Genomic DNA, 23,562 nt, shown 5'->3' on the forward strand with positions numbered 1-23,562 from the left:
AGGGTCAAGCCTGCCTGGCAGATCTGCCCTAGCATCTGCGCCAGATGCTCTCGGTGATCCTCCCATGTAGGACTGAAGACGGCAATGTCATCCAGGTACATGGCTGTGTACTCTTCAAGTCCATTAAGCCTCATGTTGACTATCTGCTGAAAAGTGGCAGGGGCATTCTTCATGCCAAACAGCATCACAGTGGACTCGTACAACCCAAACAAGGTAATAAAGGCAGAGCGTTCTTGCGCCTCACGGGTCAGGGGAATCTGCCAATACCCCCGACTCAGATCCATGATGGTCAGGTATTGGGCCCTGGCCAACTGATCAAGTAGGTCATGGATGCGTTGCATTGGGTACGTATTGGTGACCGAGACAGCGTTGAGTCCCCTGTAGTCCACACAGAACCGGGTGCTCCGATCCTTCTTTGGGACGAGGACCACAGGCCATGCCCAAGCGCTACTGGATGCCTGGATGACCCCCAGCTTCAGCATCTCGTTAATCTCCTGGCGCATGTGCTGCTGCACCTCCAAGGAAACATGATATGCTGAACACCGGACTGGGGGGTGATCCCCGGTGTCCACGTGATGGACGGCCAACTCTGTCCTTCCGGGCTTGTTGCTGAACAACTCCCGGAAAGGGTGAAGGGTGGCCCATAGCTGGGACCATTGGTCCTTCAAGAGCTGTTGGACCACCTCCACATCCTCGATGGACCCACCCGCCTTCACCAGGGCGAGCATGCCCAGAGAGTTTCCTCCTCCCCCTCATCTAGAAGGTTGCAGACAGGGAGGGCACATGGCTCCCTCTCCTGATGTACCTTTATCATGTTCACATGGAAGGCCTTCCGCCTTCCCCGGGCTTGGTCCAGGGTGACCAGGTATGTCACAGCATTGAGGCACTAATGCACAAGGTACAAGACTTTCCAGGTAGTGTTGATTGCTTCCCCTCGGCTTCCGACCAAGTCGCCAGTCCAGACGGACTAACCTGGCCCCCTGACATCCCAGTTGTGGAGAAATCCTGGACTGATGCTTTACCTGGGAGCCCCACTTCTCCTGGGACAGCCCTGACCTCATTTCAATCCTCCTCCCCGCAGCTGTCTGCCGCCTGCTTGTCCCCTCAGTAGCCACACCTGTAGACAACAAGTTCCAAGAGGCTTGCTGGCCACACCCTTGGGCCTCAGCACTGCTGGAATGAATGACCCACTCCCCACTGAGGGGAGAGGCACACATTACAACCCCCACATCCCCATCAACAGGCATGTTAGGTACATTAACAGTATCAACAGGGGTGGACATGACATCACATTCTGAAGGATCGTACCTCGGGGTGTCAGTGGCCACATACTTAGACACAAGCCGCCCCAATTCTGTCCTCAGCAAAACACTAGAAGGTATTTACTTACACCTTGAAGTGTCCTTGCTACTTACACAGGTGGCAAAGTCGTGGACGTGGAAAGTGAAGCAGGGGCCGGTACCCACTTGAGCCTAAGGGCAGGGGCAGCAGGAACAGAGTGGGTCTTACTCCCTCTCCAGCTGACAGGTTTCCTAGCCTCTGAAGTCCTGTTGTTGGTGTACTCGTTGGCCAGGGCTGCTGTTGCAGAGGCGCCCTTTGCATTCCGGTCACAGAGGTACTGCTGGAGGTCCTCCGGGCAATTCCACAAGAACTGCTCTGTGGCAATGAGCTCTTTTAGCTGCTGGATGGTGGTGAGCTCCGATCCCGTGATACATTGGGTTAAGGGTTAAGCAGAAAAATAGTCAGTTTACCAGATGGATGAGTCCTTTTGGGTTGTGATGAGTTCTTAGCTGTATTTACATGAAGGGCAGTGATGTCAGCAGGTTGCTGTTCCCTCTAAACACATGGCACAATGTGACCCTCCTTCAGAGAAAATACATGCCTGCTTGCTGGCACAAGCCTTTTAAACTTGCTGGCACAAGCCTTTTAAACGGCCCCTCCTCTTTCGTCCTCTGGGAAGGTTCCCCCATCCCTGCTGATCCTGGCAGCTCAATGACCCACAAAATAATTTAGGGTTCATAGCTCCAGACCAGAAGGTCACAGGGAGATGGTTCTCGGACCAACAGACCCACCTGGGTTCTGGCTACAAGTAGAGTCCATGCATGGTACCATTATTTGGTTTCTGTGGGGAGATATGTACTGTATATCTCCCTTCCCTGGCATCCCACCACCAAATCCTGACCACGGGCCTGTTCATCGTGGCCACAGGGACACAAATATGTATCCGGTTTGTGCCTGTGATGGCCGGGCCATTCATAATTCCTTATGAACTGCTGGCCCCAGAAAGTCTGATAATTTCCATTGAACTGGGGAATGGACTAGACCTCCTGCAGATAGGTCTTTCCTGTTCCATTAGCAGGGTTCCTGGCTGGCTGAATGGAAGTGTAAAAAGTTGTAAACACTCGTTAACTGCTAGAGGTCCTCTGCCATCTTCTGGCTTTGAAGCAGGGCCCCCCTGTGGAGCTCACTACCTCTGATATCTTTCAGCTGATATTAATCCATAATCCTCACACATTGCTGTGTTGCCGAACCTTACAGATACAGATCAAAGCAAAATCCGATGGCCAACATCTCATATATAGTCGGTAAAATATGCTATTCCATCATACACAAAAATTAAGCTATCTTTTAAATATTTCAGAAATAGGTTTGGGTCTGTCACTGTTTCAAATCTTTGAATATATTGCTGATTGCAGTACATCCGTTTTATGTATTATGCGGCATATCTTAAAAACAGGGGATATGATAAAAGTACAACAAACAGCAATGAATCTACCAGTGGAAATAGTACACTGGATTGATTTCTGCTTTCTAGTCAGAGGTAGCTGAAAATTCTTAAAGTATGTTTGATTGATAGTGGAATAGGGAATTTAATATGTGCCTATCATTTTAATAAAACATTGCAGTTATAAAGTATCTATCTGTATCCCAAATGTTTTTAGAGGCTTATATTGGTTTCTATTTCAAGAAAATGACTTGCTGAAGAAACATTTGGCACATTCTGACGCGATTTGCCAAGGACTCTCCAAAATGCGTCTGGTGACAATATATGGCGTTCAAGGATTGACTGCAGTCAACTTGAGATCATACATTCATTTGCATTGAGGTTCCAATAAATAGCAATTAATCAACACCAGCCTAATTGCCGGTCTCCTGTGGGACGTTAACCTACACCGCAAAATACATGTGCTTGGCACATGGCACATCGTGGCAGGATCAATGCAGTTGTTCCCGATCACGTGGGATATCACGTAGGACGTGGCATTAATATGCAAGTGGATCTGAGCAGCGTTTGTTATTTTGTTACAACTGGACACAGAGACATCTTGACATATCCAGGAGTGGTAAAGTTCTAATACCTTCTGTTACAATTTATAAACACTCTCTATATATGTCTCACAACTATCGGCATTAAGACAAGATTACTGATAAGCTGCTGAAGGAGATAGTCAATAATACATATACTAACTGGATCTTCCATACTAAGAGGGTATATCAAGCATTGAGCTGCTTTATTATTATAATCTTATGAGAGACTTTGAACATTATATGAGCTTTATTGTATAATCGAGCTATGTTTTATGCATCCATATTGATCTGCTGCCACATGTTTACACAGCATATAATGCTCATTTAAAGTGTCTCCTCCCTATAGATATAAGTCCAAGTCTTCAGATGCAATATAGGGGCAGAGGTTAATACAATACTATACATCCATCAGTCTGAGTATGCTGGTGTGTGATTAACTATTGCACTAACATCCAACATAGGTGCATTAATATTTAAAACAAGTGCCCCATATATTTCATCAGATTTATTTCTATTTTTTTACTTAGTTTTTAACATTTTTATTTCCATATGATTTTAAGGTAATGTGTGCTGATTTACAGTTACATGGTAATTTAGTCACTGATGAATTGTTTTGTATACCTTAGTCCATTTATATATATTTTTAAGAATAAATTATTGTTAGCCATCAATTGTGTATTTCTATGCAACACCAGAAAGGGGAGGGGGGGGGTGCCCTTCATTATTTTTATCTTTACATACCATTGATTTACCGACTGTGGGTGGGTCGCAGTGTGTGCACCTATACCGTAGGTCTAGGTTGGTTGAGCCACCACTACTCTAAAAGTGTGATTCTACCACCTACCGCTATCTAACAGCTATACCATTGCATGCCTTTTCCTAATTGTTACGTGTTTTGCAGAAAGTAGTACTATTAAATACCACAAAGACAAGCAGCACAAAGTGAATGCACAGTACACATTTGTGGAGATGTGCTGTTCCCAGTGGAGATTTTCAGTTCGCTACTTAGAAATGAGGTTGACTGGAGTAGGTCAAAGCTTTGCTTGGGAATATTTGCCAAGGCTTAAGATTCTTTGCTTTAATCAGGAAGTAAAATAAGTGGCTAAAAATAGAAAATAAAACTTTTTCTTTTACATTTGAAAACAACAAGATTATCTTATTTGTTGAAATCTCAACAGTCATTCACCCCTGTATCCCTATGTCTTCTCAGTTTAAACAAGACAGGCAAAATATATATATCCAACATAGGTGCATATATATATAATATTTATATATATATAAAATGAAAATGGCTATTAAGCTTCATAATTTCCTTCAATTCTTTTTCGTGAATGCATAATTTTGTATTAGCACCAAGATCCCAGGAGATCTACACAGGATTTTCCACTGTTTATTTATAAAAATTATATTTTAAATAAAGTTGCCATTGTAATATTAAGAATGTTAAGGAATCTTGCATTTAAAGGAAAATCAGTCAGAATGCTTTGTGCATAGATACAACTCAAAGCAATTTCATTAAAACTGACTAACAGAAAAATTGTTTTGATGGCAACCAATCACAGCCCAGCTGGCATTTATTTTAGTGCTCTTTAAAAACAAAAGCAACACTGTGATTGGTTAAGGGCTCTTTCACACTTGCGTTGTCCGGATCCGTCGTGTACTCCATTTGCCGGAATTACACGTCAGATCCGGAAAAACGCAAGTGAACTGAAAGCATTTGAAGACGGATCCGTCTTCAAAATGCGTTCAGTGTTACTATGGCAGCCAGGACGCTATTAAAGTCCTGGTTGCCATAGTAGTAGTGGGGAGGGGGGGAGCAGTATACTTACCGTCCGTGCTACTCCCAGGGCGTTCCAGAATGACGTCAGAGCGCCCCATGCGCATGGATGACTTGCCACGCGATCACGTGATCCATGCGCTTGGGGCGACCTGACATCACTCTGAAGCGCCCCGGGAGCCGCACGGACGGTAAGTATGCTGCTCCCCCGCTCCCCACTACACTTTACCATGGCTGCCAGGACTTTAGCGTCCCGGCAGCCATGGTAACCATTCAGAAAAAGCTAAATGTCGGATCCGGCAATGCGCTGAAACAACGTGTAGCATAAGGCCGGATCCGGATTAATGCCTTTCAATGGGCATTAATTCCGGATCCGGCCTTGCGGCAAGTGTTCAGGATTTTTGGCCGGAGCAAAAAGCGCAGCATGCTGCAGGATTTTCTCCAGCCCAAAAACGTCCTGAACTGAAGACATCCTGATGCATCCTGAACGGATTTCTCTCCATTCAGAATGCATGGGGATAATCCTGATCAGGATTCTTCCGGCATAGAGCCCCGACGACGGAACTCTATGCTGGAACAAAAGAACGCAAGTGTGAAAGAGCCCTAATATAAGCAACAAAGACTGTATTTGAATTTTTTTTCCAATTTGCATGTTAACAATACCACACCCCTAACCACCTAGAATAGATGATGCTGCTTTTTTGCAATCTTGCTTACTAACATTTTAGGACAGGACTAAATTATACACCAGATTAACCTAATTAAACTTTCAGATTCATACATATTAGCAGCACAGAGGGGATCCGTTTGTCTAATGCATGAGACTCATGCCTCTGTCATTAGGACCTACTGTAGGTCATAAAACATTGATCAGTGGGAATTTGGCAGCTGAAAAACTGACATATCTAGTCGTACTCTCTTTCACCATCGTATGGGACATTTCTGGTCTATCCTTGTTAAAAGTCAAGAGTCAAGGAGATGTAGCTGCATTATTGTAATCCATTAAAAAAAAGATTTCTTATGCAGGCCTATGTTCTTCCATCGTGAAACTCTATAAACAACCACTACGTAGTCAGATTCTGCAATTATAATGTAATCTGTCCTCTACTTCTTGATAAACATCTGTCATCGAGGAGAGGGCTTAGCCAATAGCAGGCGGTAACGGGGACAAGCCTCCCTAGCATCAGCCACAGTGCTATGGAGGCTCTTTCCCATCACTGCCTGCTATTAGATGCTCCCACAACTCCAGATGTTTTCATTCATAAGACAGGGAGATGCAGCGACATCCGTGTGGGTTTAAGAAGTGACGTGGGTGCCAGGGAGCAATGTAAGTACATTGTGTGTGAGGGGCCCTGGAATATGGGGGCGTTTTAGGGGTTGGATAACCCCTTTAAGCTATGTTCACATGGCAAGCACAAAAATACAGTGTAGATACAGAGATAAGTTCAAGGGAAATCAACAACTGAATTAAAAGTGATTTTTAGCATATTACTTTTAAAAGCAGTGTTTTTTTTTCTGCATAAATGACTGCAAAATTCATACAAAATAGCAAATGAAGTGTATTTTGGAATCATTTTGGAATTAAATCAGCTTCAAAAATGCTTCAGATAAGTGACATACCACTTTTTGAAAATAGCAGACTAAAAATACTTGCCCAGGTGAACTCTGATTTTGTCATGTGAATATATCCTTATAGTAAATTTGCTCTGACACTGGCAACATTGGATAAAGCTTCCATAGTTACTACTAGCAGCTCAGCAGGATGTTTGCATAATGTCGGGGGCAATGTATCAACATATTCTCAATAACACTCAGAACCAATACAAATTTTAAATGTAAGTTCAGTATCTTAAAGGGAACCTGTCACCAAGATTTTGTGTATAGAGCTGAGGACATGGGTTGCTAGATGGCCGCTAGCACATCTGCAATATCCAGTCCCTATAGCTCTGTGTTCTTTTATTGTGTAAAAAAAAAACCGATTTGATACATATGCAAATTAACTTAAAAGAGTCATATCTTGCTTGTGTTAATTTGCATATGTATCAAATCGTTTTTTATACACAATAAAAGCACACAGAGCTATGGGGACTGGGTATTGCGGATGTGCTAGCGGCCATCTAGCAACCCATGTCCTCAGCTCTATACCCAAAATCCCGGTGACAGGTTTCCTTTAAATACATTGCATGCAGTGCTATATATCACATCTAAAGCATATATATATATATATATATATATATATATATATATACATATACACAATGTTATCACAGTTTGCTAGCAACATAGGAACACTATTATTTTAAATATTCTTTGCCTACCCCTACAAAATGTATGATAGTTGAGATTTATTTATCCTAACTGCACATTACAATGATGACAAGAAAACTGCTATTAACAGCACAGAGTGTACAGCACAGATTTTAGTTTTGTATGAACTTTTACATCTCCTTATGAGTTGTGTGACATGTATTTCATCAATACACAGCAGAATATCTATTTTGCACAGGCTAGAGTGAAAACAAAGGCGATTTTTTTATACTGAATATTAAATGCAGATATCTTGGTGATGTATCATAAATAAATAAGATAATATTTTACAGTAGATTAAATCCAAAGTTTTTTGGTTTTTTTTCTCTTGAAGATGGAACATCAACAAATTTGCAGCAAATGCAGCCATTAAAGAGGACCTTTCACTAGAATAAAACTTCTAAACTAACTATACAGACATGGAGAGCGGCGCCCAGGGATGTCCCTGCGCTTACTGTTATACCTGGGCGCTGCTTCGTTCTCCCGTTATAGCCTCCGGTATCTTCATAGTTAGGCTCCACCCAGGGGAACCTGCTGGCGTCTCATTCTCCCATGCTGTAGCGCTGGCCAATCGCAGCGCTCAACTCATAGCCTGAGAGGCTTTTTTTTCTCTCAGGCTATAAGCTGAGCGCTGCAATTGGCCAGCGCTACAGCATGGGAGAATGAGACGCCGGCAGGTTCCCCTGGGTGGAACATATGAAGATACAGGAGAACGGAGCGGCGCCCAGGTATAACAGTAAGTGCAGGGATATCCCTGGGCGCCGCTCTCCATGTCTGTATAGTTAGTTTAGAAGTTTTATTCTAGTGAAAGGTATTCTTTAAATGCCTTTTTTTTTATAAACTTATACAATGGCAGACAGTGAGGACCGTCAGGGCTCATAGGTCATCCACTTTTCATTGTTTGCAAATACCACTAACACAAATAGAGCAATGTACCCTCAAGCGTGGATTAGGGAAATCTGTTCATCGTCTATGAAATATTGCTGTTATGACCTTACTTGGCCTCATACACCTCTCTATGATACACGTTGTATAGAAATCCATGGAATTTCAGGCAAAACAGTCTGCCTGGTTAGATTTCATTAGGACAGTACATCTAAGTAAGGTGAAGTATTTTGAAAAATAAATGAACCACTTTCTTCACATGTCACGTTTACAGCCTCTGCAGTAGCATATATGAGGAAAAGAATTCTCAGAATAGCAGTTTATCTGTATTGTATGGTTTTGTATTGCTATTTTGATTGGTAAATGATCACAATAGTATGCTGTTACACCTAGGGGTTCAACTGTCTCTGCAACTGCTGTGCCCTCTACACTTTGATTGAAAGAGCCACGTAGACGTGATCATGTTTACACTGCCTGGCCTTGTCAATCAAAGTGCAGAGGGTGCGGGAGTTTCAGAGAAATCTGAGCATCTAGGAGAAACAGCTATGGCCCTTTTGCTCCTAGAGGTTCATATACATATGTTAAAATTTCATTTTTCATAGCAATGCAGGCACAAATGAATATAGGACCACAGATGCCTCCAGCTGCCAGTTTTATAGGTACAAATTGAATGATTTTCCTAGTTTATGACTTAAGTCATGATTTTATTATAGACACGGAGGCGAGTATTGCATCTCTTCCTTTACTAAATTCCATAGCAGCAAGAAGAGTAACCATGGTAACGTAAAAGAAACACCCCAAAGGGTAACCCCTCCCACCAACCAGTCCATAAGTAGCCCCTCCTCGGTGAGCTCTTCCTCTTTCTTTGTTCAACTGTAGCACTAACGGACTTCCAACGAGCCACTGGAGCCTCTCAAACCGGTGCACTCCAACGGGAGAATCATAACTCCGAACCAAACAGTGGAGATCGACCTGAAACACGATTGCAAAGAACTGTACGGATATGCTCCAGGATCAGGGGAATGAACCTAAGGGAAAACGGAGAACAAAAAATTGTGTGGTAATTTCAGAGTAAAAAATCATGTAAAGTCAACAATACCATGACAGCTGCAAGATATGCAAAATATAATTTTATATATAATTACATATTCTAAAAGGGGGAATAACACATAAATAAAAACTAGCAATACACAGTCCAGAATAAAAAATAGCAGGAACCCAACCACTCCAGGGAGGGAAGGGAGGGCAATACTCGCCTCCGTGTCTTTAATAAAATCATGACTTTACGTTCAAAGCGAAGAAATAACCATCGAAAAGGCATGAGGACCAGGCCTAAAATAAAAATCCCTAAATGTAGAGGCCCTGGATCAGTCCGCTAGTCTCAAAATATCCTCCAGACGGGCCCCCGAGACTGCCATAGACGTGGCAGAAGCGCCTCGAACTGAATGGGCCGTGAAGACAGAAGTATCTTTGCTCGCGAGAGACAGAATCCACTTGACCCAGCGAGACAGAGTAACACTGGTAACTGGGGCAAAAGGCCTGTGAAAGGAGACAAAGCGTTGTGGAGAGTCCGCGGGACGCAGGGACGCAGTCTGGGAAAGGTACTCCCTGAAACATGAAACCGGACAAACCGTGAGGGACTCAGGAAAGGCAGCGTAGGAGACTGCAGTAATACTGGTTTTGGTACGGCGAGAGATGTTGATATTCCCTCGGGAGTGAAGAAAAACGCATCAAAGTCCAAAGCACGGACATCAGAAACGCGCTTGCAAGACACTAGGCAAAATAAAGTGACAGTTTCGTAAAAAGCTGGTGTAGCGAAAGATCTGAATTAGGAGGCCAATGAGAAAGGAAATCAATGACCAAGGACACATCCCACAAAGAGGAGAAACGGGGTCTAGGAGGTCTAGAGAGACGAGAACCTTTGAGCAAACGGCGTACCAGTGGATGATGACCTGCCGGGCAACCCGAGAAACCCTGATGACGCGAGGAAATAGCAGACCTGTACAAATTAATAGTACGGTACGCCTTGCCATCCTCAAAAAGAGAGGACAGAAACTGTAAAACATCCTCTACAGGAGCCGTAACGGAATCCAGGTTCCGTTCCAAGCACCAACGAGACCAAGATCCCCAAGCCGCCCGGTAGGTCCATCTGGTACCGGGGGCCCAAGCACTCACCAGGAGGAATCTAGCTTTCTCCGATAATCCAGCAGTGTCCCAGCGACCCCCAAGACATTGCACGCCAGAAGATGAAGTGAGCCGTCCATCAAGAGGGGGTGGTTCTGACCCATCTGGCCCAAAAGAAGATCCGGTGGTGGTGGAAGAAGATACGGGTCCGCGATCAACAGTTCCAGAAGCTGGGGAAACCACACCTGGGCATGCCAAAAGGGGACCACCATAACTATTTCCGCTGCTTGGCGACGTACCTGAGATAGCACCCGGGGCACCAAAGCCAAGGGTGGAAAAACATAAGAGAGGTTGCCTGACCAATCCTTGAGAAGTGCGTCCACCGTCTCCGACCGAGGGTCCGGCCTCCAACTGTAATACCTGACCAACTGGGCGTTCCATTGAGAAGCAAACAGGTCCAAGGAAAAGGGACCCCAGAGGGATTAGATGGAGGAGAACACCATTTATTCCAATCTCCAGTCGCTGAAGTCGGAGATGTAACGAGAACTCCAATCTGCGTGGACGTTGAGAAGACCTGGAATATACTCCGCCACCACCGTGAATCCTCTGTCCAGACAGTAAGAACTCCTTCGCCAGATGTGTCAACATTGCCGAACGAGTTCCACCCATGGAGTTCACATAGCGCACTGCTGACAGATTGTCCATCCCGAGCCGTATGCAAGCACTGACTTTGTCATTGGCGAAGCTCCAAATCGCGAGGGACCCTGCCAGAAGCTCCAAAGCGTTGATGTGTAGCGATGACTCTGATGTTGACCAAGGCCCTCTGGTGGAGACGATGTTGCAGCGAGCACCCCACCCCTGCAGGCTGGCGTCCGACTCTATAACCAAGTCTGGCTGAGGACCAACAATAGCTTTGCCATTCCACGCGTCGAGATTGTGAATCCACCACGTCAGCTCGTCTCTGGTGTCCTGATCCAGGACCACCGAGTCCGCATAGGAGGCACCTGCCTGCAGGTGAGCAATCTTGAGCCGTTGAAGCGCCCGGTAATGGAGCGGGGCTGGAAAAATTGCCTGAATCGAGGAAGAAAGAAGACCCAAAATACGGGCTAAGTGCCGTAGGGAAACCCGAGGAAGCCGTAGAGTGTGACGCAGTTCCTTGCGGATGGACCGAACCTTGGCCAAGGGCAGGCACAAAGTGCGAGCAGAGGAGTCCACTCTGAACCCCAAGAACTCCATGGATCTCGATGGTTGAAGACAAGATTTCTCTTGATTGATAACAAAACCAAGGCAGGTGAGAAGGGAGACGGCCAAACGCAGATGAGCCTGAAGAGTGGGCGGATCCTGGGCAATGAGTAGCATGTCGTCTAGATAAATTATCAGACGGTCACCCTGACTTCGAAGCCATGACACCACCGGCTTCATGAGCTTGGTGAAGCACCATGGAGCTGAGGAAAGGCCAAACGGGAGGCAGGGGAAACGCCATATCTGCCCCCCCCCCAAAAGAAAACGAAGCAGGTCCCTGGACTGCCTGGCAACTGGTACCGTGAGGTAGACATCTTTCAAGTCGAGCTTCACCATCCACTCCCCTGGGAGGAGAAGGTCCCTGAGAAGGTGGATACCCTCCATTTTGAAATGGCGGTACCACACATAAACTCCAGTGAGAACTCCCGCGGCCTGGATGGAGGAAGACGAAATGGAGTGTCTACAAGCTCGATCTGAAAACCCCTGATGGTGGACAGGACCCACGGGTCGGAGGTGATGAGAGACCAGGCATGTAAAAAATGTTGGAGCCTGCCCCCTATACAAAGGGAAGAAGACAGAGGGAGAGTTTGAGGACTTACCAAAAGGACGTCGGGAACCCGGAGTTCCTCTGAAACCTCTGGACCTTCTGAAGGCGCCTCTGGACGGGAAGAAAGAAGACTGCTGTCTCTGGTCTTGAAACGCTTTGCGTTGGTTAAAGGGACCTCGACCAGCGTTACGGGTCTAAAAGTGCGCTCGGCCCCTAGTACTGCTGGCCCTGGTAGAGACCCTACCATGAAAGACTTTGCGCATAGATGATTGTGCCTTATCCAAGGCTGTGAAGGCCCCCACAAATTTACCTAACTCCTTGATAAATGAATCGCCAAAAAGGAGTCCCTGTGCATCTTTGCCAGCTTCAGATAACGCCATGTTGGCCAGTTTAGGCTCTATCTTCATGAGGATTGCCTTCCTCCTCTCAATCACTAGGGAAGTATTTACATTCCCTGCAATGCAGATAGCACGCTGCACCCATCCCCTGAGCTCCTCTGGGTCAATCTGCGTGCCATCCGCCCTAGCAGACTCAGCTAGATCAAAAATCTTAGTAAGCGGTCCTAAGATATCCAAGAGATTATCATGGCAAGCGCGAAGCGCCGAATCTAGGCCCCTGCCTGTCTTGGCCAGAAATGAGACAAAATAGTACTAATAAAATTAGACAAAATAGTACTAATAAAACTGTCACCTTATCCCGTAGTTTCCAAAATTGGGTCACTTTTTGGGAGTTTCTACTGTAGGGGTATATCAGGGGGGGGCTTCAAATGGGACATGGTGTCTAAAAACCAGTCCAGCAAAATCTGCCTTCAAAAAAACATATAGTGCTCCTTTCTTCTGCGCCCTGCCATGTGCCATTACGTCAGTTTACAACCATATGTTTTGTTTTGTTTTGTTTGGCTGTTAAAATGGAAAATCTGCCAAACAAGTTAAATTTAGAATTTTTATCTCCATTTTTCTTTAATTCTTGTGAAATACCTAAAGGGTTAACAAAGTTTGTAAAATCAGTTTTGAGTAACTTGAGGGTGTAGTTTCTACAATGCGGCCATTTATGGGGTGTTTCTACTATGTAAGCCCCACAAAGTCACTTCACAACAGAACAGGTCCTTAAAAAGTGGGTTTTGGAAATGTTCTTAAAAATTGTAAGAAGTGCTTCTAAAATTCTAATGGAATAAAAACAAAGTCTCTGTATAAGAAATCGGTCCACTCAAGCGCTGCAGATCCCAAGACAATGTGGGTAAAAGTCTGTTAGATAAAGTGATAGGAGAAAGGATTGCGCTGCAAGAGAGGATTATTATTAATTTTTTTCCTATTATTTTCCCTTTCTTACATTCGGAAAATCTTCAGTTAGATGGACCACATTCAATCATAGACATTCAACAGATGCATGGAAACCTAAAATGCAGTGAAAAAAAGCGCACTATGGTGTAGTATGTTCAGACACCAGTCGCATCAGATGTATGCAATATACTCACAAGGATCACTTGTAATGCGCATAGAAAGAGATCGGTGTGTCTTCAGTCAAGGAGCTCGGGTTGTGGGGCAGGTCAGGCCCAGAAGCAGTCGATTTAGAAGATCTTTGTCTGAACTAGGATCCTACCAAGAGAACGTCATTCCAAAATATCACTCGTCTCACACTTCCATAAGGCTCAAAAAAGGAAGGAAGGCGCAAAGATGGTGAAGTGCGTACCAGTGGTTGCAATTGAAAAGGGTTTATTGTACTTACAAAAAACACAGAAATAAAATCGGGTTAAAATCGTGTTAAATACATTGTTTTTAACACGATTTTATTCCTATGTTTTTTGTAAGTACAATAAACCCTTTTCAATTGCAACCACTGGTACGTACTTCACCATCTTTGAGCCTTCCTTTATTGAGCCTAGAGATCTCAAACTCTAAATTTCCATCAACCAGAACAGGGGGAGGAGGCAATGGCGATGGTTCCACCGGTTTCACATATTTCTTCAGTAAAGAACTGTGGAACACATCATGGATCCTCCTGGTCTGCGGAAGATCCAGACGAAACGCCACTGGATTGACAACCGCAGATATTTTGTAAGGTCCAATAAATCTTGGACCCAGTTTCCAAGATGGACTCTCAGTTTAATATTTTTAGTAGATAACCACACCAGATCACACACACACAGATCCGGACCAGTCATACGTCTCTTGTCAGCCATTTGCTTATACCTCTCACCTCTATACCTCTCCAAATTCACTTGGATCCTCCGCCAGATAGAAGACAAGGTAGAAGAAAATCTCTCCTCTTCTGGCATCCCAGAGGAACTAGTACCAGAAAAGGTACCAAACTGAGGATGAAAACCATATGCGCCAAAAAATCGCTACTTACCCGTGGACTCCTGCCTACGGTTATTCAAAGCAAACTCTGCTAGGGATAAGAATGAGGACCATTCCTCCTGATTCTCAGCTACAAAGCACCTCAAGTAGTTCTCCAGGTTTTGATTAGTACTCTCTATCTGCCCATTCGACTGCGGATGAAAAGCCGAAGAGAACGAAAGTTGAATGCCAAGCCGAGAGCAGAACGCCCTCCAAAACCTGGAAACAAACTGTGTGCCCCTATCAGAAACCATATCTGAGGGAATGCCATGTAATTTCATGATGTTATCAACTAAAACCTGAGCAAGAGTCCTGGCATTGGGCAGACTAGCTAACGATACAAAATGAGCCATTTTACTAAAACGGTCAACAACCACCAAAATCACAGTTTTCCCGGAGGAACTCAGCAGATCCGTAATAAAGTCCATAGACAAGTGCGTCCAAGGAAGAGATGGAATAGACAAAGGAAGAAGTGAACCAGAAGGTCGAGTGTGAGCAACCTTTGACCGCGCACAGGTCTCATAAGCTGATACGTAATCCTCAACACTCTTACGTAACCCGGGCTACCAGAACCTCCGGGAAATAAGATCAAAGGTGGACTTGCCACCAGGATGTCCAGCAAGGACAGTATCGTGATGTTCCTTGAATTCCTTGTATCGCAGTCCATCAGGAACAAACAACCTCCCTGGGGGACAAGATTCAGGAGCCCCCTCCTGGGCTCCCAACAGCTCCATCTCCAATTCGGGGGAAAACAAAGCGGAGACCACCACCCCATCAGCCAAAATCGGAGCAGGATCCTCTGAATCACGTCCCCCAGGAAAACTACGAGAAAATGCATCTGCCTTGACTTTTTTAACCCCCTGGCTAAACCAAATGTTACCAAATGTTATTTATATATTTCTCAAAATTCTGGAAACTCACAGGGCAAATTTTTTTGATCTCCTCTACCAGAAATATATCAGCAAAAAGTGCAACTGTTTGTTAATTTATGCTAATCACAAGACTTTTAGGTTAGAAAGTGGGTGTATAAATGACTAGCATGTTACAATTATCAATTACTTATTAATAAAAAGTTGTAGTCTTAGGCTACTTTCACACTAGCGTTCGTCGGTCCGCTCGTGAGCTCCGTTTGAAGGGGCTCACGAGCGGACCCGAACGCAGCCGTCCAGCCCTGATGCAGTCTGAATGGATGCGGATCCGCTCAGACTGTATCAGTCTGGTGGCGTTCAGCCTCCGCTCCGCTCGCCTCCGAACGGACAGGCGGACAGCTGAACGTTGCTTGCAGCGTTCGGGTGTCCGCCTGGCCGTGCGGAGGCGTGCGGATCCGTGCGGATCCGTCCAGACTTACAATGTAAGTCAATGGGGACGGATCCGTTTGAAGATGCCACAATATGGCTCAATCTTCAGGCGGATCCGTCCCCCATTGACTTTACATTGAAAGTCTGGACGGATCCGTACGAGGCTATTTTCACACTTAGCTTTTATATGCTAAAATAATGCAGACGGATCCGTTCTGAACGGAGCCTCCATCTGCATTATTATGATCGGATCCGTTCAGAACGGATCCGATCGAACGCTAGTGTGAAAGTAGCCTTACTCCAGTACCAGAAGGGTGTACAGAACTGGAGTAATATCTCTACTCAAAATCACTGAGGGATAATTATGCCTCTTAATAAATTAGACACCTCTCCTGCATCAGAAACTGAAGTGTACACCAGCTAAGGGTTGACATAGATTTTAGTAACTTCAGTTTCTGGAGTAGGTTGTATTAAATTTGGCAGGATGCATGAAAACCTGCCCCCTTCCACTAAACACCACTACTTTTGGAAAAGTGGCAAGAAACTAAAAAAGTTGCAATTATGGCGTACATATGACATACTCCATAATTTGCAACTTATTTATGGCATAATAGTAGCGTAAATAGGTTAATAATTGTTCCTTGTTAAATATGTGGCAATGTTTTGAATAACATTCACATTTGTTTTATCTCATTACTGGTGATGGAGAAAATAATTATAATTTGTATAATTAGAGTCCCAGGTATGAACTAATAGATGTTGGAACTACAATTGCAGAAAGGCCAAAAAACCACCATGAAAAAAAGTACGTGTGTAAAGAAGCTCTTAAATGGGGTTGTCTCATCTTGCTTTTACTAAGATGAGATGAGACACAGTCCCGACCACCAGCCAGCTGGGAAACAGCAGAGAGATTTGGAGCTCGCTGTTTTAGTAGCTCCAATTGCAGTGCATGAAAGCTATAGCAAGCTATGCTACAGTAGTTCCCTAACTCAGAAACAACATAGCTTGCTGTGCTATGCTGTTTCCGTAGCTCTCATGCACCATAGCTTCTGGAACAGTGAGCGTTGAAGCGCTCTGCTGTTTCCCGGCTGGTGGTCGGGACTGTGTCTCATCTTGCCTTAGTAATAATGAAATTAGAAAACCCTGTTAATGTACTTACAATGACAATCACAAAACAGAGTAAAATCATTCATACATTTTGAACAGGACTGAAATAGGAATGGCACAACACAGAATTGTAAGATAGTGTTGGCAAGTTGAAACATTGTTATATCTGGTGAAATACAATAAAAAGGAGAGGTGACATGACATGAGTTGAGTGGATACCTGGAAGTTCTGGTTCAGCGGTTTCGGCCGAACTTCGAAAACTTGGAACCCAAACTTGACCTGAACTTGACCCCGAACCCCATTGAAGTCAATGGGGACCCGAACTTTGGAGCACTAAAATGCCTCTAAAGAAGTCATGGAAAAGGCTTGAGGGCTGCAAAAGGCAGCAAAATGTGGTTAAGAGCATGCAAGTCAAGTGCTCTGCAAACAAATATGGATAGGGAATTAACTTCAAATAACATAAAATACGTAAAAATAAAAAATAATAATATGAATCTAGGGGGAGGAGGTCCATATGAGAGTGAGGTTTAGGAAGCGGTGGATATTGCGGTGTAGGTGGAAGCAGCGGTGGAGGAGGAGGAGGTAGCCAACACTGTTTTTTGGTTTTTTATTTTATTTATTTATCTATCTATGGGTAGACCCAAAAAACATTGGGAAATATAAAAAATAAAACAAAGAGAAAGTGTGCTGGAGTACAACAATGGCTGGGTGAGGCTGGTATACATGTCTGTTCTGCACAAGGGACGGACAAGTCCTGTGGGATCTCTACCTGGTTCATTTTAATGAACGTGAGCTTGTCCAAATTGGCTGTGGACTGCGTTTGTCTGTGATAACCCCCTCCTGCCGTGCTAAGCAAAAGTTCAGACAATACACTGGCTGCAGGGCAGGCCAGCACCTCCAAGGCGTAAAGGGCAAGCTCAGGCCATGTGCCCAATTTGGAGACCCAGAAGTTGAAGGGGGCAGACCCATCAGTCAGTACGTGTAGGCATGTGCACAGATACTGCTCCACCATGTTGCTGAAATGCTGCCTCCTACTAAGACGTTCCATATATCAGCTGGTGGTGCTGGTTGTTGTGGCGTGCTGACAAAACTTTTCCACATTTCAGTCATGCTAATTCTGGCTTCTGAGGTGCTGGCAGTGCCTCAGCTGCATTGGTGACCTCTTCATCCTCCTCAGCCTTTGCCTTGTGCTTCCACTGAGCCCCCGCTGTCAGGTGAGAATGCCATCAGCAGCGCACCTATTAGAGTGTGCTTGTAGTCACGCATCTTCCGATCAGTAACATTTTTACAAAATTTAGTTCCATGTCAGCAATGCAGAGCAGGAGTTTTTCACCGGCAAAAATTGGTTAATGTCAACCATCAATGTAACAGACAAATTTTAGACATTTAGGTCCCTGTCACCTATGCAGAGCAGGGGTTTGTATACAGCAAAAATGGTAGAATGTCATCCGAGAATGTAGCAGTTGATTTTTTGAAATTTTGTTCCCTGTCACCTATGCAGAGCAGGGGTTGGTATACGGCAAAAATGGTAACATGTCACCCGAGAATGTAACAGCTGATTTTTAGAAATTTAGGTCCCTGTCACCTATGCAGAGCAGGGGTATGTACACGACAAAAAATGTTAAAATGTCACCCGTGAATGTAACAGACAATTTTTAGAAATGTAGGTCCCTGTCACCTATGCAGAGCAGGGGTTTATTCACGGCAAAACTGGGTTCATGTAACCCACTAATGGAACAGACGATTTTACAAAATTTAGGTCCCTGTCACCTATGCGGAGCAGGGGTTTGTATATGGCAAAAATGGTAAAATGTCACCCGAGAATGTAACAGATGATTTTTTTGAAGTTTAGGTCCCTGTTATCCTATGCAGAGCAGGGTTTTATTCATGGCAAAAATTGTAAAATGTCACCCAAGAATGTAACAGACGCTTTTGCACCCTGCTCCCTCTTTTGCTGTGCTGGTGCCTCTGTGCGACCACCACCTCTTCCTCCAAACTGTACACGTGACTCGCATGTCCTTGATTCCATGTGGGGTCTAGTACCTCATCAATCTCCACATCATCTTCCACCCACTCTTTACTACTGCCCTCCTTGTCGGTCTGCAGACTGCAGAAATCCACAGTGGTTGGGCATCAGTGCACTCAATCCCTTCCACTTCTGGGGCAGGGCTATGTGGATGGACCACGGAAACCCTGCCAGCAGAGTCATCAAAAAGCATAAGAGACTGCTGCATAACTTGGGGCCCAGACTGCTTGCCTGATTTGCAAGGGTGGAAGTTGAAAGACAAATGGCCATGGGCTGAAGGTACCAACTCTGAGATTTCAGCAGGGGACTGGGTGGGAGAAAATGTGAAGGAACTGGAGGCGCTGTTAGACACCCAATCTACTATCGCCTGTACTTGTTCTGGCCTCACCATTTATAGAGCCGCATTCGGGCCTACCAAATAAAGCTGAAGGTTCTGTCGCCTACTCGCACTTGAGGAAGGTGTTTCACTTGTGCGTCTAGCTGGCACAGATTGACCATGTCCTCTCCCTGCAACAGGATCTCCACCAACACCAGCAGTACCACGACCAGGGCCACGTCCCTTGTTTGACGCTCTCCTCCTTTTTTGCGGTCACCCACTGAAAGAACAGACGTTTTTACTAAATGAACAAAATTGTGGATATGTCACCCCTACAATGGAACAGATGGATTTGCTGAATTTATGTGCCTGCCTGTCACATATACATTGCATGCCTCAGAGGTACTTTAAAAAAAAAAGTACATATGTCACCCCACAACAGATGGATTTAACTGATTATATTTCACTCTCATAAATGCAGCACAGGGGTACTTTACAGAAAAAAATGGGGATATGTCATCCCCTAGGTCCCTGAACTCACAGACAGTATTATTTTCCCTTCCCCTGGCACATATGCAGTACAGGTGCACTTTAAAAATGGGTATATGTCGGCCACTGAACTACAAGAACAGAATTAAATGATTGCCATTAGTAGGCATGGCTGTGATGGCTTCTAAGGGCACATGAGTTAAACGCTTGTTGATTGGCTGCCCTTAAGCCTTTCAACAAGCGCCATTAAATCGCCAAACACCGAACTCGAACCCAAACTTTTACGAAAATGTTCGGGTTCAGGTCTGGGTACAAAAAACCCTACACAGTTCGGGTTCACTCAACCCTAGATATGACCTCTTTTATCTTCACTGTTTTCTTTAGCAATTACAATATTGTTACATGCCTTCATCTGAAAACTCCCATGCCTTCTGTCATGTGCTGCCATGTCACCTCCTATATTTCCTTTTCTCCTTCCATGTATTTGAATCAGAGTAATGTGCCAAATGCCCAGAACAAGGTCCCTTACTATAGTACCTTTAAAAAGATTTAAATATTAGAGGGAACACCGACCACCATAACACCTCCATGTCTGAGCCCCATCAGATCTCCATGACAGACCCCCATAAGACCTCAGATCTGACATCCATGCCAGAGCCACATCAGACATCAGATCAGAGTTAAAAAATAAATGCAATAACTTATCCCTCCTGCTGCGCAGCTGCTCCTCTTCAGGTCTGGTTGTCTCTGCAGCAGTCACGCTCTCTTGTCTTCTCCAGTCCACGCTGCACTGCCACCTGACTGTGTGCAACATTAGGTTATAGTTTGCGCACTACCTCCTTACGATGTACGTGGTCAGGATAGTGCATTGTGGTGCAAGGGAAGAAGACCTGGGAGGGTGAGTACAGGAAGCGCTTCACTCCCTGCTCTCCGCACTTACTGTACATTAGTGAACAATTCCATAATGAAAGAGCTCACTCGTATTTGCTTTATTAGATGCATAATTTCCCCCCACTTGGGGGGAAAAGTGTGTCTTATAAAGTGAGAAATATGGTAATGTGTTATTTTCTAAATGAGTTACTATTCCCCCTTCCCTTTCAAGTCCAAACAAAATTGGTAGTTAAAAGGCCAGGACAAAAGGGATAAGAAAAAGAATGGCTTAAATAAAATTGTATCCAGAAAAATATCCACCCGTATTTTTGTTTCTAAAAAATGGACAGAATATTTATATATAGATTGTTAATATATGAGAAAAAGTGTCCCTTTAAATTGCGAGTGATCTTACATTAGCTACATAACTATTTTAGGTGTGTGTAATATGCTCTTACATTTTTTAATTAGCATGAAAAACTAAATGAAATGACAATTTTTTTTTAAACAGCAAAAAAAGATTACTAAGATAATCATCAGAACAAGATGGCAATTTTGAGTTTAAACAATGTTATTGAGAAATAAAAAGGTCATGCTAATAATATTACCTCATTTAGGATAATGATTCCAAAATCAGCCCGTCAAAAGTGCTACAGTATCTACCATGTAAAAGGTCATGTTCTGCACAGCCTATGATATGTGCAGTGTCCCTCCAATATAATAATACCTTGTTTCCTTTTTTCATTTACAGTTCTGGAAATGATATATTTATATATGTTTCTGAGTGCAGTGCACGTTCATTACATTCATTGCTGACCTTTGATCCCTGTTGCTTTTTCTCAGGTCGTCCCATCCCATCTACATCTTCGTCTAGCCTACTACCATCTGCACAAATGCCCAGCTCCCATAATCCTCCACCTGTAGGCTGCCAGATGCCACTGCTAGACAGCAATACTTCTCATCAGATCATGGACACTAACCCTGATGAGGAGTTTTCTCCTAACTCATACCTGCTCAGAGCATGCTCAGGCTCGCAGCAGCCTTCCACCAGTGGTAAGAAACTCCAAGCTCTAAGTGATTTGACATTAGTTGTTCTTTATGTCCTTTTCCAGAGATTTGCTGAGATAATTCTCATCATGTAGTATGTACTTGGTATACATGTAATGTATCTCTGTATTTTTATCCACTGTACGATCATTCATTATGACAAATATTATTTATTTTTGGAATATATGTTGAAGTTTAAAAAATATGCCTTCTCAAGCTGCTTTGCATTTTACATTGACTGATAAGTTCTGGAATATTCTTAACAAGCAGCATATAACATGTGCTATTCTGTATAATCTACTTTTATGAAATATTTGTACAGATGCATCACCAAAAACACAATATATGACAAAATAATATATCAGGGAAGAGCACATAGAGATTTGGCCTATGACCCATTGAAAGGCAAGCCTTACATAGATAAGTGGATAGCCTATACATACCACCCTACAGTTGTGAAAAAAATATAAATAAACCTCACCTATAAGCTGACTGGGAAGGGATGCAGTGACCCTTTTTGTCATGATTAGAGAGCAGGGTAATGTCAGAACTCTTTCCGTTTATGTTTCATAGTTAAATCCTTTTAATGAAAGGATTGTTGCATAGGAATTAATGATGTCTAAACCTACCATACCACACAACTCAATAAGAAGAGTCTGTATCAATACCTATTACTTATTAATGATACAATTCACTCTCATTACATTGTCTAAGCTTGTACAAGCTCGACTGTTTGGACTGCTGGTGAAAGAGTAATTTTATAATGGGAATTCCTATACAGGTCATTTTACTACCCTAAACTGCCACTGTGCGGTAATACATGTCCAGACAATCTCTTCCAACATGCTGCTTTTTTTTAGATAAAATACATTTTGAATATGCCACATGTTCTATGTTAATGACTATTGTTCAGCGAATTAAAGTATTCTAAGTGGACTTTGATCCGAATTTCAGGGTAAAATTTGATGGGCTGCAAAGCCGAATTTCCACGTACTTCGTGGTAACGAATACATTTTCCCTGAAATAGTGGTAAAGTAAAAAGGATCGTACTCACCTCATCCATTTGAGAGCAAAGAGGCTGCTGTGGCCATCTTGCTTGACAATCCCTTGCGAAATCTCGACCAGTGTACTGATGTCATCTTTGTGCAGGATATTCAAGCAAGGTGGCCTCAACTGGATAAGGCAAGTACAATTTTTTTTTTTTTTACTGATCAACCTCTGAAAGCCCTTAATATTCATCTCAGATGCTGCCATCAACGATGGACTCGGCATCTGAGGGGTTCAATGATGGGGCAGTGCAATTGCCGTTCCCCATGATAGTCCCAAATACTTAAAGGGAGTCTTTCAGCTAATCTGAGTGTTTTAGACTGCTCAGATCAGGTTATAGACTCTTTCACCCTCATTACAATGTTACCTTTGTTTTATGTGTCCCTCGTCCTGTTATTGAAAAAAACAAACTTTTTAAATGTATGCAAATGAGCTTCTGGAGGTGCCCAGGGGCAGCGTTACTGGGCGATGTGCCCAGAAAAACACACCTCTTTCAGCCCTCTAGCCCGCCCTTCTGTCCTATTATTACCTCCTCCTCTCGTTCCAGCCGGCGGACGTCATAAGCGGCAAGATAATAAATCAGGCTGGGAACTAGCCCGCACCTGCGCACTGCCCTGCTCATTATGGGCAGAGGAACAGCTTTTTATATTGCACATGTGACGGCCAACTAAAGACAGCCAAGTTGGCATGTTTTGAAGGAATGTCATATATTACAGCATATAGGCAGTTTAGGATGGCAGAATAGCCTAACAGGTTTCCTTTGAGAATTAGGGGGAACTTACTGGTAGTGCAAATAGCGTTGGACACTGAACTTCTGTTCCAATCAAAATACAGA

At 43.9% G+C, this 23,562-nt stretch overlaps 1 protein-coding gene across 1 annotated transcript in view; it reads left to right on the forward strand.

Annotated features, from left to right (window-relative positions):
• Nucleotides 1-23,562, forward strand: part of TENM2 (teneurin transmembrane protein 2) — a 3,034,822-nt gene that overhangs the window by 455,569 nt on the left and 2,555,691 nt on the right. Inside the window, exon 3 of the mRNA XM_044277356.1 lies at nt 21,477-21,686. Coding sequence (XP_044133291.1) covers nt 21,477-21,686 — 210 coding nt within the window. The remainder of the gene's footprint in view (nt 1-21,476; nt 21,687-23,562) is intronic.

Source organism: Bufo gargarizans, chromosome 2, assembly GCF_014858855.1.
Source record: "Bufo gargarizans isolate SCDJY-AF-19 chromosome 2, ASM1485885v1, whole genome shotgun sequence".
NCBI lineage: Eukaryota > Metazoa > Chordata > Amphibia > Anura > Bufonidae > Bufo > Bufo gargarizans.